The following is a 17,635-nucleotide window of genomic DNA, read 5'->3' on the forward strand; positions in this document are numbered from 1 at the left end:
TGTTTAAATCGACTATCTCATGATCCGCATATAAACAATGATTACAAAATGTACAAATCAAAACTTCCGCCATTTTACAGTCTTTCAGAGAAAGTATATTTTAATTACGGTACGATCTCAGCTTTTCAGAGAATTCATTGTTTGAAAGCGTCAAATACTCGTCCGGAAACTTTAAACAGGTGTCGTCTATTAAAGTGTGCAGGGAGTGCGAGTGTCCAAGACCATGGTCTCGCTTCATAGTCTGTGGATTATCAACGACTAATTGTCCGGACTCTGAGGGAATGTAAAGGAGGCAGTGACACCCAGGATCAACGCTGTCAGGTTTATCAGCGATTCCAGTTCGTAGAGGGCGCTGACAACTCTCCATATCAACCTACATTTACTAATGAAGGCTGCGTTCACAAAAACGGTTAGGGGGGGGGGGCTGGAGGAATTCAGGGGGGATTCGAAAATTTTGGGGTAGTGGAGGGGGGGACTTGAAAATTTTGCTCTACCTGTAGGGGGGGGGACTTGAAAATTTTTGGGTCCCTTTTGAGTTTTACATTTCCAATTCCAAGTTTTTGTAGGTAATTCAGTGAAAAGTGAATACCATTTTTTATGTCATCAAATGTTGTAATGTTAGTAATAATTTAACAAAATCTAGAACCATTTTGTCACATTTCATGACTTTTATCTCGAAAAATCTAAACGTGTATTTGTCGTAAAAAAACAAATGAGCCTCGTAACAGGGCAGAAGCTGCAACTGTTAATGATTTCTGCAATATTTCTATGCAATATAACAACTACAGTTTCTTGCTATCTCCCTACAGCATGCTCAAACACACAATATTTAGTTTGTCGACAAAGCCTGTATATGTAGATATAGATATGTATTGGTGATAGTTTAATTAGAGTCTAGACTGACAGTCAGTTGTCAGTGATACAAATGCATGGTACACATACACAGACTTTGATAGCAAGCTGAATACTGGACAGTTCAACATGCTGTACGGAGTAGAACAATGGTACACATACACAGGCTGTGATAGCAAGCTGAATACTGGACAGTTCAACATGCTGTACGGAGTAGAACAAGAACGCAGTTGTATAAACTGAACAAAAATATTCCAAAATATCAAAGTTAATACAGCTACTGCCTACGGGCTAGTGTCACTATCAGATACTACCCTGCTACTTGCAGTGTCACTGTCACTGCATACCTGAACAGTGACAGAGACAGCTCTGACTCTGATGTACATGGTAGTTGAAGAAGAGTTTTGGTCAAATGACACTCATGACAGTGAAGCTCACTTGTACACAAGATCAGGCCAGAGAGCAACACATGGAAGAAAACATAGAAATGTTTGAATTCTGGCATATGAGAATAATCAAATATTAAAGAAAAAAGATGGGGTCACCATGCTTGATTTTCTAAATTTTCACACTCTTATTATAAAATGATACATCGAAGTAAAACTTTGCATAGTAAAGACTAAAAGAAAAAATATGTGACCAAATGGAATTATTTATTTTTTAACCACATTTGCAATTATCATTCCCAAAATTTCAGAGATAAAACATTTTTTTGATGGAATATTTTAACCTTCCGGCATTGTCAATTTTGAGTAGCATCTAATTCATATAGGTCTTGTAGTTTTGAAACAATTTTTGGTAGGTCACTGTGCAATACGGCAATTAGCCAGAATTCACAATTTTCCTACTCTCTCATGATTGCATTTTGTGTGCTCTTCAACAGGAGCAATTGACCTGGCCAGAGTTGGATTAACTCAAGTTGGCTTTTAGACCAATAAATCTAAAAATTACTGATGCATTTAAAGAACTTGCCTTGGGAATATGACTGTACAAAGTGCTAATACAGGTAGTGTTGAACACCTGTGAGCAGAACGGCGCAATACATGTTTATTTTTCTGCGCTCACATCCTTTACAAATATGCGGGCCTGTGATAGTTTGGGGGGACTTGAAAAATTTTGACCATATAGAGGGGGAGGGCATTTGAAAATTTTTTAGGGTACTTAGGGGGGGATCTGAAAAAAAATAAGATTTCAATCGAGATTCCTCCAGCCCCCCCCTTATCGTTATTTGTGAACGCAGCCTAACTACTGTAAAACTGACACCCTGTCTCGCTTTGCTTTTCAGAACCAAATCCGTGTGATTTCTTCAACGGAGGCTGCGATCAAATTTGTATAAATACTGACCATGGTGCTGAGTGCCTTTGCGAACGACCAAGCTACAGTATCTGTACAGTAGGTAAGTTGGTTTACATGTTCAGAACATGGATATGCAACTTGAACTTTAGACGTAGACTATGAAATACCTGAATCACAACCCACGTTACATTGTGGCATTATTGCTGTATTTTAAAATTATTAACAAAATCCCATTATTTGCCTACGATCAATGTTTGACTCCGTATTAATGTAAGAAACGGCCAAATCGCAAAACAAATGATGTTCTCCTGTTGTGCTACCCTCAGAATGCGATGTTGCCGATTTTTAAGAGGATGCTTTCCATAATGTTTATTTTTGATCTGATTGAAACTTTCCTAGGGAGTCTAAGCGATGCACGGTACGTCTCACAAGATTGTGCTATGTTGTACGCTGACTAGTTTTGGTGGCGAAGATTACAGGAGTGAAAATCACCACCGTTTTGATATTTGAAATTTTTATTTCACTCGGCCACAGAAACTTCTAAAAAAACGCCATCGTTTTTATTGATATCGCGCGATCCGTACACAATCCAAAGGTAAAATATTGGCCGTTTGCATTAAAATAATACCGTCTACTAAAGTTTAAAAGATCTTATAAAAGGGAAGATTATTTCACAAAAATTGTATCTCTCCCCCCCCCAAAAAAAGCCTGCAAACATACACCATAATTCAGACCCAACTACAGTCCGTATCGATCACAGCCAGGTATTCTCGTCAGTTCAGATTTCAACTGAAAATTTCTTCCCGTGTTGTTAGGATTGTGAATTTTAAACTTGCTGAGAACACTTTTACTTCTCAATTCTGGAAAGCCCTGTCAAGTTTATTACAAGCTTGTGGAAAGTACGCGTTGTCATTTGCAAACCGAAAACAGTTCTTAACTTTGCATGCATGTATACCGACGCGCGCGATATTGCTTCAGTGTGCAATCAGTTGATGTGAACCATTGAGCGTTTCACTGGTACTATGCAAGATGTAATGGAAATGAAACTGCAGACGGACACACGGACAGACAGACTTACAACAGCAGAGGGTACTGTTCTACAATTGCCGCTTTCGCCGGTGCAGATCGGCTCAATTACCACAAATTACTTTCCTTCCTGGAAGGTTTGGTGATGAGTTATTGCAATTAAGGTAGTATGCGCCTCGAAAGATAAAGCCTTAAACGTTTGCTCTAACTTTCCTCAAAGAATCTTTCAACCATCCTCTTTCGAAATCAAGAATGAAAATTAGGGGTTAATTGGGCAAATTTTGGTACTAGAGAAATTAATTACCCAAGATTAACCGATATTTGAAATTCAAAATGGCCGCCATCCCTGCGTTAACTCTGTGGAGAAAATAAATTTTTCGATTTTTGAAAAATTAAGACTGTAAAAATGTACCTACACCAAGAGCCTTAAAAATGAGCCGCTACAAATGGTAGATATAGGCCTAATATAGATCTGAGAAGAATTGTAAAAGTTTGAGAGTCCTGATATCTGTCCGCGAGGAGCATTCTACCTCAAGACACTAACACCGTTCTCTCTGCTCCACTTCAATATCTACTCTTTTACTTAGTTTACAGATGCCCAATGACCATACCCAATGGTCGAATGGTCGACACCTGTGAAAACACAAACGGCAATCGTTGTCGTTACACGTGCGACCCTGGTTACGTAGCGACGAGAACGACGGACGTTCTGTGTACCGATGCAGGAGATTGGGATGTCCGTGGCGGCGAAGAACTCTGCAAAGAAAGTAAGCTGTCTATTAAAGGGACAAAGTCGGCCATTTTTCATGAATTTGTTTGATACAAGACTCTACTTATATTGTTCGACATGTTGAAATATAGTGAATGAATGGGTGACCATACATATATTCGACCCCGGTTTGAGACAATTGAATGAAACCATCGCAAAAATGAATTAATTGTCATGACCATTAATTCATTTTCGCCATGGTTCCATGTATCGTGTCTAAAACCGGGGTCGAATATATACATGGTCACCCATTCATTCACTATCTTTCAACATGTCAAACAATATAAGTAATGTCTTGTATCAAACAAAATTCATGAAAAAGGGTCGACTTTGTCCCTTTAATCCACCTGAACAGATTCGAAAAAAGTCTCTGGCACTTGTCTCAGTTCAGAGTTATTCATTCATTAAAGATGTCGATAGCGGGCGCAGAGGATTTCCGAGGAACGCACTCCATAGTTCTCGTTTTCTGCATGAACTGAACAATTGTCATTGTACAATTTTGTTTGTCGCACATGCGCACAGGCGCTCATTAGCTGGGTAGTCTGCTAAGTCTAAGATTTCAAAAAGAAAATGCAAAGCCTTTGAAGAAACGCAAGACAAACCTTAAATTTTGAAAAACGTTAGCCTCGACGAGGCATGACTTTTTGATCACGGAAAGCCCGCAACCCTCAGCTCTAAGCTCTCGCAGAAAAAATAAAAACCAAACAAAAAAACCCCAAAAAAACCCAAAACATCCTGCAATAGTTAGAAACGTGTCGAACTATGACAGAATACAACGCAAGAATTACTTAATTTTTCGTTTTATTATATTTTATTAAGCCTTATTTTACGAGGGTAGCCTGGTAAGCTTCAGTAAAGATGCTTATCTTGCCCAGGCCCCTCAACTGAACATACAAACTGATACAAAGCAGAACAGCATGAAACATGACAATCAAAGCCAGCACAATAAAATGCAAACAAAAAGATGGAGTAAACTAGACGACGAAAGACAAGTGAACGCACACACTAAACGACAAAACAAAATAGACAACACAACTGAAATTCAAAACATTCAAATTGTTCAAAATATGCATAAAAACAATCAGTTTTAAAACTACTCAATGAGTTAGTAGATCTTATATTTGAATTAACATTATTCGATTGTTTGCAATTAAGGTAGTGTACGCCTCGAAAGTGAAAAAAGCCTTTAACTTTTGCTCAAACTTCCCTCAATTAATCTTTCAACTATCCTCTTTCGAAATCAAGAATAAAAAATTAGGGGTTTATCGGGGAAACTTTGGTACTAGAGAAACAAATAACTGAAGATTAATTAACCGATATTTGAAATTCAAAATGGCCGCCATCCATGCTTTAACTGTATGGAGAAAATAAATTTTTCGATTTTTGAAAAATTAAGGCTGTAAAATGTTCTTATACCAAGAGCTTTAAAATGAGCCCCTGCAAGTTGTAGATCTGAAAAGAATTGTAAAAGTTTGAGAGTCCCGATATCTGTCCGCGAGGCGCATTCTACCTTAAGAGACTAACACCGTTCTCTCTGCTCCATTTCAATATCTACTCTTTTACTTAGTTTACACATGCCCAATGACCATACCCAATGGTCGAATGGTCGACACCTGTGAAAACACAAACGGCAATCGTTGTCGTTACACGTGCGACCCTGGTTACGTAGCGACGAGAACGACGGACGTTCTGTGTACCGATGCAGGAGATTGGGATGTCCGTGACGGCGAAGAGCTCTGCAAAGAAAGTAAGCTGTCTATTAAAGGGACAAAGTCGGCCATTTTTTCATGAATTTTGTTTGATACAAGACTCTACTTATATTATTTGACATGTTGAAAGATAGTGAATGAATGGGTGACCATGCTGCATGCATATATTCGACCTCGGTTTGAGACAAATTGAATGAAACCATCGCAAAAATGAATTAATGGTCATGACCATTAATTCAGTAAAGATGCTTATCTTGCCCAGGGCCCTCAATTGAACATACAAACTGATACAAAGCAGAACAGCATGAAACATGACAAACAAAGCTAGCACAATAAAATGCAAACAAAAAGATGGAGTAAACTGGACGACAAAAGACAAGTGAACGCACACACTAAACGACAAAACAAAATAGACAACACAACTGAAATTCAAAACATTCAAATTTTTCAAAATATGCATAAAAGTAATCAGTTTTAAAACTACTCAATGAGTTAGTAGATCTTATATTTGAATTAATATTATTCGACTGTTTGCAATTAAGGTAGTGTACGCCTCGAAAGTGAAAATGCCTTTAACTTTTGCTCAAACTTCCCTCAATTAATCTTTCAACTATCCTCTTTCGAAATCAAGAATAAAAAATTAGGGGTTTATCGGGGAAACTTTGGTACTAGAGAAACAAATAACTCAAGATTAATTAACCGATATTTGAAATTCAAAATGGCCGCCATCCATGCTTTAACTCTATGGAAAAAATAAATTTTTCGATTTTTGAAAAATTAAAGCTGTAAAATGTTCTTATACCAAGAGCTTTAAAATGAGCCCCTACAAGTTGTAGATCTGAAAAGAATTGTAAAAGTTTGAGAGTCCTGATATCTGTCCGCGAGGCGCATTCTACCTTAAGACACTAATACCGTTCTCTCTGCTCCATTTCAATATCTACTTAGTCCGTGGGCTAGAGGGGGTCTACGTGCAACCCCTCACAGGATAACAAACCTGTATTTTTCAGAAGCCTTGTGATCCCTAGAATACGAAATGGAATTTTAACAGAAAAAATATAGGGATGGAATAGCTGTTATGGTCATGTTTTGAAGGGTACCGCAAAATCACGATTTTGCAACCCAATTGCATTTTCGTCAAATCTGTCTTCTTGTAAGTCATCTGCTGAGCTTATTTTTTAACATAACCTCACTTGTTTGGTATCATTAGAAAGGCAATTTATTCTTCTTTAAGATGACATATTGCAACATGCAATATATTCTACAGTTTTTGTGAAATATGACCAAAACTTACCCCATACCCCAAAGTTTAACATTGCAAATTACAGTAAATCTCAAATTCTAACAATTTTTTAGCTAGGCATAATAAAAAATGCAATGCTTTGTATGAAATTGGTTTTATTTGGTACAGGGACATGTCAGAAATATGAAATAGACTTTTAACAGAAAAAAATATTGGGACTCTACAGCTGTAACAGTCATATTTTGAAGGGTACCGCAATATCACAGTGTTGCAGATTTGCATGCATTTTTGTTAAAGCTGTCTTCCTATCAGTCATCTGCTGAGCTTGTTTTTGAATATAATCTAATTTGTTAGGTACCATTGGAAAGGTAATTTATTCTTCTTTAAGATAACATATTGCACATGCAATATCTTGTATAGTATTCATGAAATATGACCAAAACTTACCCCATACCCCAAAGTTTACGTTGAAAATTGCAGTCATAGCTAAAATCAAATTCTACCAATTTTTTAGCTAGACACAAAAAACCTGGCCATTTTTGCCATTAAATCTCTTTTATTTTGTACAGGGATATGTCAGAAATATGAAATAGACTTTTAACAGAAAAAATATTGGGTCTCTACAGCTGTAACAGTCATATTTTGAAGGGTACCGCAATATCACAGTGTTGCAGATTTGCATGCATTTTTGTTAAAGCTGTCTTCCTATAAGTCATCTGCTGAGCTTGTTTTTGAATATAATCTAATTTGTTAGGTACCATTGAAAAGGTAATTTATTCTTCTTTAAGATAACATATTGTAACATGCAATATCTTGTATAGTATTCATGAAATATGACCAAAACTTACCCCATACCCCAAAGTTTACATTGAAAATTGCAGTCATAGCTAAAATCAAATTCTACCAATTTTTTAGCTAGACACAAAAAATCTGGCCATTTTTGCCATTAAATCTCTTTTATTTGGTACAGGGACATGTCAGAAATATGAAATAGACTTTTAACAGAAAAAATATTGGGACTCTACAGCTGTAACAGTCATATTTTGAAGGGTACCGCAATATCACAGTGTGCAGATTTGCATGCATTTTTGTCAAACCTGTCTTCCTATATGTCATCTGCTGAGCTTGTTTTTTGAATATAATCTAAATTGTTAGACACCATTGGAAAGGTAATTATTCTTCTTTAAGGTAAATATTGTAACATGCAATATCTTGTATAGTATTTATGAAATAGACCAAAATTTACCCCATACCCCAAAGTTTACATTGAAAATTGCCGTCATAGCTAAAATCAAATTCTAACAATTTTTTAGCTAGACACAAAAAATCTGGCCATTTTTGCTATTAAATCTGTTTTATTTGGTACAAGGACATGTCAGAAATATGAAATAGACTTTTAACAGAAAAAAATATTGGGTCTCCACAGCTGTAACAGTCATATTTTGAAGGGTACCGCAATATCACAGTGTTGCAGATTTGCATGCATTTTTGTTAAACCTGTCTTCCTATAAGTCATCTGCTGAGCTTGTTTTTGAATATAATCTAATTTGTTAGATACCATTGGGAAGGTAATTCATTCTTCTTTAAGGTAACATATTGTAACATGCAATATCTTGTATAGTATTCATGAAATAGGACCAAAACTTACCCCATACCCCAAAGTTTACATTGAAAATTGCCGTCATAGCTAAAATCAAATTCTACCAATTTTTTAGCTAGACACAAAAAATCTGGCCATTTTTGCCATTAAATCTCTTTTATTTGTACAAGGACATGTCAGAAATATGAACTAGACTTTTAACAGAAAAAATATGTGGTCTCCACAGCTCTAACAGTCATATTTTGAAGGGTACCGCAATATCACAGTGTTGCAGATTTGCATGCATTTTTGTTAAACCTGTCTTCTTATAAGTCATCTGCTGAGCTTGTTTTTGAATATAATCTAATTTGTTAGGTACCATTGGAAAGGTAATTTATTCTTCTTTAAGATAACATATTGTAACATGCAATATCTTGTATAGTATTCATGAAATATGACCAAAAATTACCCCATACCCCAAAGTTTACGTTGAAAATTACAAAGCAAATTACAGTGAATCTGAAACTCTACCATTTTTTTTTCCAATTTATTAACTTTGTATACAAAGGGCAATGCCTGTATTCAACCTATGAAATCTGTGATTTTGTTAAAAAAGTATGTCACAAATATGAAATTAACTTTAAACAGGAATATAATATGATTTTGTAGCCTTTAGGATCATATTTGGAAGGGTACCCAGGTATCATGGCAAATTTGCCGAAACACATACATTTGCTATATATGGGTTTCCCCCTCCAAAAATGATCAAAATGGCTACTACGGTAAATAGTATCATCTTCCCGTTAAAAGTTTAATTCGTACTTGTGACATACTTTTGTAACAAACAAATCAGATTTCATACAAGAATTGCCTTTTGTATTATGTGTAGCAAAAAATGGTAGAATTTAAGATAAGCCGTAATTTGCGATTTAAACTTTTGGGGTATGGGGTAAAGTTTGACCATATTTCAGGAAAACTATGAAGGACATTGCATATTACAATATGTCATCTTAAAGACGAATAAATTGCCCTACTAATGATATCCCACAAGCCAGGTTATGTTACAAAATAAGCTCGGCAGATGACTTACAAGAAGAATAATTTAACAAAAAAGGTGCCAGTCTGCGGTACTGCAATTTTGCGTTACCCTTCAAAATATGGCTGTTACAACTATACAATCCAAATATTTTTTTTGTTAAAAGTCTATTTCACATTTCTGACATAACCCAGTACCAAATACAACAGATTTAATACCAAAACAGTGCCCTTTTTATCATGTCTAGCTAAAAATTTGCGGAATTTGATCACGTTAGCTATGACAGTACTTTCTATATAAACCATGGGGTATGGGGTAAGTTTTGGTCATATGTCATGGAAATTATACAAGATATTGCATGTTACTATATTTCATTTTAAAGGCGAGTAAATTACCTTTTAATGATACCTAACATACCATGTTGTATTCAAAAACAAGCTCAGCAGACAACTTACAAGAAGACAGGTTTAACAAAAACTCATGCGAGTCAGCAATATTGTGATTTTGTAGTATACTTCAAAAAATGACTGTTACAGCTATAACATCCCAATATTTTTTCTGTTAAAATATTATTTTATATTTCTAACATGTTTCAGTACCAAGTAAAACAGATTTAATACAAAACATTGCTGTTTTTATTGTGTGTAGGTAAAAACTCAGTAGAATTTGACGTTAGCTATGACAGTATCTTTGGATATACACTTTGGGGTATGGGGAAAGTTTTTGTCATATTTCATGAAAACTATACAAGATATTGCATATTACAATTTGTCATTTAAAGCACTACTTAATTACCTTTCTAATGATACCAATCAAGCTAGGTTATAATCAATAACAAGCTCAGCAGATGACTTATAAGAAGAGAGTTTCAACAAAAATGCATGCAAGTCAGGAATACGGAGATTTTGCCGTACCTTTCAAAATCTGACTGTTACAACTACAGAATTCCAATATTTTTTCTGTTAAAAGTCTATTTCATATTTCTGACATATCCCTGTACCAAATAAAACAGATTTAATAGCAAAAATGGCCAGATTTTTTGTGTCTAGCTAAACAATTGGTAGAATTTGATTTTAGATATGACTGCAATTTTCAATGTAAACTTTGGGGTACAGGGTAAGTTTTGGTCCTGTTTCATGAATACTGTACATGATATTGCATGTTACAATATATCATATTAAAGACTAGTAAATTATCTTTCCCATGATACCTAACAAATCAGATTAAACAAGCTCAGCAGATGACTTATAGGAAGACAGGTTTAACAAAAATGCATGCAAATCTGCAACACTGTGATATTGCGGTACCCTTCAAAATATGACTGTTACAGCTGTAGAGTCCCAATATTTTTTCTGTTAAAAGTCTATTTCATATTTCTGATATGTCCCTGTACCAAATTAAACAGATTTAATAGCAAAAATGGCCAGATTTTTTGTGTCTAGCTAAAAAATGTTAGAATTTGATTTTAGCTGTGACTGCAATTGTCAATGTAAACTTTGGGGTATGGGGTAAGTTTTGGTCCTATTTCATGAATACTGTACAAGATATTGCATGTTACAATATGTCATTTTAAAGACTAGTAAATTATCTTTCTAATGATACCTAACAAGTTAGATTATATTCAAAAACAAGCTCAGCAGATGACTTATAGGAAGACAGCTTTAACAAAAATGCATGCAAATCTGCAACACTGTGATATTGCGGTACCCTCCAAAATATGACTGTTACAGCTGTAGAGTCCCAATATTTTTTCTGTTAAAAGTCTATTTCATATTTCTGACATGTCCCTGTACCAAATAAAACCAATTTCATACAAAGCATTGCATTTTTTATTATGCCTAGCTAAAAATTGTTAGAATTTGAGATTTACTGTAATTTGCAATGTTAAACTTTGGGGTATGGGGTAAGTTTTGGTCATATTTCACAAAAAACTGTAGAATATATTGCATGTTGCAATATGTCATCTTAAAGAAGAATAAATTGCCTTTCTAATGATACCAAACAAGTGAGGTTATGTTAAAAAATAAGCTCAGCAGATGACTTACAAGAAGACAGATTTGACGAAAATGCAATTGGGTTGCAAAATCGTGATTTTGCGGTACCCTTCAAAACATGACCATAACAGCTATTCCATCCCTATATTTTTTCTGTTAAAATTCCATTTCGTATTCTAGGGATCTCAAGGCTTCTGAAAAATACAGGTTGTTATCCTGTGGGAGGGGTGCACGTAGACCCCCTCTAGCCCACAGCCTAACTCTTTTACGTAGTTTACACATGCCCAATGACCATACCCAATGGTCGAATGGTCGACACCTGTGAAAACACAAACGGCAATCGTTGTCGTTACACGTGCGACCCTGGTTACGTAGCGACGAGAACGACGGACGTTCTGTGTACCGATGCGGGATATTGGGATGTCCATGACGGCGAAGAGCTCTGCAAAGAAAGTAAGCTGTCCATTATACCCGAGCAGATTCGAAAAAAGTCTCTGGCATTTTCAGAGTTTAGACTAGTCTCAGTTCAGAGTTATTCATTCATTAAAGATGTCGATAGCGGGCGCAGAGCATTTTCGAGGAACGCACTCCATAGTTCTCGTTTTCTGCATGAACTGAACAATTGTCATTGTACAATTTTGTTTGTCGCACATGCGCACAGGCGCTCGTTAGCTGGGTAGTCTGCTAAGTCCATCAATTTTCGGCTCGATCTATCTATCCCGTACTCGATCTGGGAGTATTTACGTTGCAATGGCGGCCATACCGACTACGGGATCGATAGATCGAGCCGAAAATCGATCGATCTAGCAGACTACCAAGCGAACGAGCGCCAATGCATATGCGTGGCTTTGACTCGGAATTAATCAAGTTGCTCACGAAATAAGGGCTACTGATGACAATTTTCAACTTTTAAGCAGAAGATTTGAAAAAGAAAATGCAAAATCTTTGAAAAAAGGCACGGCAAACCTTAAATTTTGAAAACGTTAGCCTCGACGAGGCATGATCACGGAAAGCCCGATTTCCTGTGCTCTAAGCTCTCGCAGAAAAAAACCCCAAACCCCCCAAAAAAACATCCTGCAATTGTTAGAAACTTGTCGATCTATGACAGAATACAACGCAAGCATTACTTAATTTTTCGTTTTATTTTATTTTATGAAGCCTAATTTTACGAGGGTAGCCTCAGGCTGGTAAGCTTCAGTAAAGATGCTTAACTTCCCCTGGGCCCTCAATTGAACATACAAACGGATACAATACAGAACTAAATAAAACATGACAATCAAAGCCAGCACAATAAAATGCAAACAGAAAGATGGAGTAAACTAGACGACAAAAGACAAGTGAACGCACACACTAAACGACAAAACAAAATAGACAACACAACTGAAATTCAAAAACATTCAAATTGTTCCAGATAAGCTTAAAAGTAATCAGTTTTAAAACTACTCAATGAATTACTAGATCTCATATTTGAATTGACATTATTCGACTGTTTGACACCATTTACAGTAAATCATCTGCGGTGAAAATCCTTGTTTGTTACAGAAACCACTAACAATTTCTGCACTTTAGATCTTGTAACTATGCCATGATCAATTTCGGTAAAAAGCCTTTTTCACATATTGTTGGGCAAGATTAATCAAAATTATGAGACGATACAAATATTCTCATAAAATATTCTAAATAAGCATTGTCTGAAATAAATGCCCAGTTGAAGCATTATACCTTGCATCACATATCACTCTGATAGCACGTTTTGGAATTTTATACAACCTTTATGATAAACGGTGCTGCGCCCCATAAATGACAACAGTAATTCAAGCGGTAAAATATAGCTATTATGAAAAAGTTTTCTTGTATTCATACTTGGTAAAATCTTATTCTCTTGAGCAAAGAGATATTGCTATTTACTCTTTTTAAAAATCTTGTCACAGTGCTGCTTCCTTGTCAGATTTTCATCGACAAGAATCTTTTCACAGTGTACTTCTTGCAATCCCGTTTCGCGAAGTTTCGTCCAAAGTTTTTTTTAATTCAAACATCTACAGTTTTGTTGCGTCGTTGTTTTTGTCTTGTCACAATTTATGGCCATTTTATTACTCTTACAACAATTATAAAACACTATCTCAGTCAGGGTTCAAGGTCGTCTCAATTTCTGGAATACATTTTGCCGTGGCAATTAAACTTGAATCATCGGCTTACATGTCGATGTTATATGATCAATATGAAGTGGCAAATCGTTTACGTATATAATGAACAAAGAAAGGCCGAAGCATACTACCATGGGAACGCCGGTCGAAATATATTGCTTCTGAGAATAAGAATTTCTAAATTGAACCAGTTGCAAGCGATTTTTGAGGTAAGATTAAACCCTCAAAGAGATGTAGCATCACCGCATCACCTGTAAATTGATAATTTTTCAAACGAGGCACAGCAATCAACCAGATCATAAGCCTTCTTAAGATCCAGAACACTACTCCGTTGATTCTATTATCCATAGATTTGAGCCCGGTGGCCACATGTTGCTAAGTTAAATCAAGACTTTCACGTTAATGATGCATTCTAAATCCTGATTTAGATTTGTTCAATACCAGCTTGATATGCTTGTACAACTGTGCTCATGATTTCCGATAATTTTGGAGATAATTGGCAGTATCGAAACTGATCTGTAATTACCGAATTCTTGTTTTGATCCAGCCTTGAACTAAGGAACAACTCGGGCTACGTGCCATTGATCAGGAAATACACCATAATGCGACGCACACAATGATCAAAAAGCGAGTTTTGTAATGACCGGCGGCTGGGTTACCCAAGCGCAAACTATTACCATTGTTTTTCAAACGGTAAAACACGATAGAGTAAAAGAATAGTTAGTCCGTGTTTTCTGCCCAGGAAGTGCATCCCATCGAAAAATACAATAAAATATTTTATGACCAAGGCAAAATATATTCTACCCAACTGTAGGAGATTCCATTATCGATACCACGGAAGACCCGATGTGGAAACAGACGACAAAGCCTCATTACCCTCCTAGTCCTGACAAGAGAAAAGGCGAAGGCGAATCCTCAGGCAACACGACTGTTGTTATCCTTGCCGTGTGTTTGGCGCTGCTTGTCTTCTTTGGCGTTGTCGTAGCGTTGGGCTTTTTCCTCTTGAGGTAAGTGAGGGGAAGGGGGGGGGGGGTTCCGTAAAGTAAGACAAACGAAACAAACAGACAGAACTGTACATCAAAGAGCAGAAGCAGTAACGGCGAGAGTAAGCTCAAGAAAACAAAAGCAACAACAGCAACAATAAGAGAAATGTATAGAGCAAGCATCCCCATTTGAAACAAAATATCGGCGAGAAAATATTCTACCGAGGAGAAACATGATGATATCCGTCATGATTGTAGCCAACTGATAATTTCAGGCAGCCAATTTTTTTCTAGGATGAACAAAAGAGTCCATGGAACAGAATACTTTCATCAGAGAATTCACTTGTCAAAGTACTTTAAATATTGATCTCGTATCTTATGAGTTCCATCAATTATGATGCGCTGTTGAATTTCTTTGTCCTCAAGACAAACTTTGAACTTGCTGCGTGTCCTGTTCTCTCGTCCCTTCAGGGTTTGAAAGGAACCAGTCAGGTCCTTTCTGGTATATGCTTTAGGGTCTTTTGATCGTCTTCCGCATATTATTATTTCAGCAAAAACAGACAGGTTTTGTCAAATAGCCGCCATGTTTCGTTGGCGACGATGTGAAGTCAATAGGAGTCTGTTGTAACACTCTGTACGTTCTTGGTTGATTTCAGGAGACGAAAACGCAATGGACAGCAACAGGACACTGAACAGATCGTCCGCAATATGGCGATCCCAGAGCAGACCCCCGGTGGAGATATGGTTGGTATCCCAAATCCTATGTATGCAAATGTCACAGGAGGTGAACACACGAATAACGCTTTTGCTCCTCCTCAATACTCCGCCGTTGACCCGAACGTGAATTCTGCTGCTGGTGGTGAGGGCGCCATGGCACTGCCGCAAAAAGTAGCTCTTCCGCCTGACACCGTGGAGCTGCAGCTTGGCAACAACGCGGCGCACTACTTGAGCACTCCACCTTCCTCACCGTTTGAGGATCACACGTACGACTCTCTGACTGTGGCTCAGAATACACAGGCAGGGCTGCCAAACGACGGGGCAGCTGTGAACGACACCATGAAAAACGAGGCTGACGCCTGAGATGGCAGACACCTCACGACACTCATAGAATTGGGGCAATTTATGTAATGTAAATATTGCGTGATGAACAAAACAGTGTCAGATTATTGACAGAGTATATTTTAATATGGATACGATTTAGGAGACTCTCTTGTAACTTTTACTCAGACCAAAGTATTTTGACAAGCTTTCAATTTTGATAATCACTCTTTGATTTCTTCCATCTCCATTAAACAGCATGTTTGCAGAGTTTATGGCTTCGATTTTGAGTGTGCATCACAGTGACTGTGAGAGTAAACACAGGCACCATCGCAGATCTTCAATGTTCAAATCGCAGTTTTCAAAAAAATCGAATGTTGCATACTGCGTGTTTATGCAATAATGCCGGGGTTTCTTTTATCAAAAGTCAAAGGGTCAGAAATGGTAGTCTTTAGCGACTATCAAAACCCAATAGGCTCAAAGCCCGGGGAGGGGGTACTACCATGGAAAGGTGCACGGGTATGTTGGGTTACATTTTTGGACAAGAAAATTCCATAAATATTGTTGGCTTTTCATTTGAAATCCCCTAAACATGCGTCGATAATATAGACAAATATAGGGACACCTTGCATGGTATAGAATAATGTGAAACTCTCCAAATTTACGTAGAGCTTAAAATATGCATGGGTAGATGGTCTCAACTTAGACGGCAAACCCGCTATCGAAAATACAACCCTTTTCAGAATTAGAGCGCGAAGCCACTGCAGTGAACTGCAATAAAACTGCTCACACTAATTAGTTTCAGCTGTAGCCAGCTGGCAAAGTCGACAACATTTGTATGTCCCATGCAGACAGTTTGTCTGGGAAGTTGAAATAAAAAGATTTGTACATGGACCAGTGCATGGTAATGTTACATTGTATCTTAATCTTGAACACAGGGTGCCAATCGTAAACTCTCATTTACAACTCGAGCCTCAGACAGAGCTAGTTTTGCTTTGTACAAGCAGACTTTTTGGTCTTTATCAAGTAGCCTTGTTCAACACCAAAGTGGCCACGGCTACAGCTGAAACTAATTAGTGTAAGCAGTTTATCGCAGTTCACTGCAGTGGCTTCGCGCTCTAATTCTGAAAAGGGTAATATTTGGAGTAACCCCGCGGTTCAAATACCCCGTTCACAAGATTGCATGGAGAATATTTGTACATCTTAGCTCATGGTTACTTGAGAAATGATTTCATAGCACTTATACATGCCATTATTTTATCCAACATCATTGAAAAACCAGCTGTGTCGGGAGTAGCTGTGGAAACGCAGCAATCTGTTGCTGGCGGGGTAGCGTGCGTTGTTATGCGGGTCAAAGGTCAACCCCGCCACGGATAGTTGCGGGCTAATTACCAGCGAAAGTGGGTCTATTACGACGACACAACATGTATCGGAACTTTGAACGGCAAAATTAACCAAAGTGAGCGTAATTCAATAAAATGACCTATACCTGCCTGAACTCTGATTATTGCTTATTCCCAACTCCTTTTGTGAACAAAATTTCTGGTTCGTTTACGTAATTCGGCTGATTTTCCAAGGAGTGCTCAAGATTTTCACTCCAGCAGCGAACTTTGACTTCTATCGATATACTAATGAGGACGTCCCTCGTTCGCAGATCCTTATTAGCATATCGATAGAAGTCAAAGTTCGCTGCTGGAGTGAAAATCTTGAGCACTCCTTGGAAAATCAGCCGAATTACGTAAACGAACCAGAAATTTTGTTCACAAAAGGAGTTGGGAATGAGCAATAATCAGAGTTAAGGCAGGTATAGGTCACTTTATTGAATTACGCTCACTTTGGTTAATTTTGCCGTTCAAAGTTCCGATACATGTTGTGTCGTCGTAATAGACCCACTTTCGCTGGTAGGTGGCCCGCAACTATCCGTGGCGGGGTTGACCTTTGACCCGCATAACAACGCACGCTACCTCGC

At 37.3% G+C, this 17,635-nt stretch overlaps 1 protein-coding gene across 3 annotated transcripts in view; it reads left to right on the forward strand.

Annotated features, from left to right (window-relative positions):
- Positions 1-15,937, forward strand: part of LOC139114479 (low-density lipoprotein receptor-related protein 6-like) — a 37,053-nt gene extending 21,116 nt beyond the window's left edge. The window contains exons 12-17 of one of the 3 annotated variants that reach the window (XM_070676239.1): positions 2,138-2,248; positions 3,762-3,941; positions 5,511-5,690; positions 11,775-11,954; positions 14,460-14,652; positions 15,285-15,937. In XM_070676239.1, the coding sequence (XP_070532340.1) occupies positions 2,138-2,248; positions 3,762-3,941; positions 5,511-5,690; positions 11,775-11,954; positions 14,460-14,652; positions 15,285-15,708 (1,268 nt within the window). In that variant the 3' untranslated portion in view covers positions 15,709-15,937. The remainder of the gene's footprint in view (positions 1-2,137; positions 2,249-3,761; positions 3,942-5,510; positions 5,691-11,774; positions 11,955-14,459; positions 14,653-15,284) is intronic. The other 2 variants (XM_070676240.1, XM_070676242.1) reach the window with 2 other exon arrangements.
- The last annotated feature ends 1,698 nt before the right edge of the window (positions 15,938-17,635 follow it).

Source organism: Ptychodera flava, chromosome 16 (assembly GCF_041260155.1).
Source record: "Ptychodera flava strain L36383 chromosome 16, AS_Pfla_20210202, whole genome shotgun sequence".
In the NCBI taxonomy this organism is placed as follows: domain Eukaryota; kingdom Metazoa; phylum Hemichordata; class Enteropneusta; family Ptychoderidae; genus Ptychodera; species Ptychodera flava.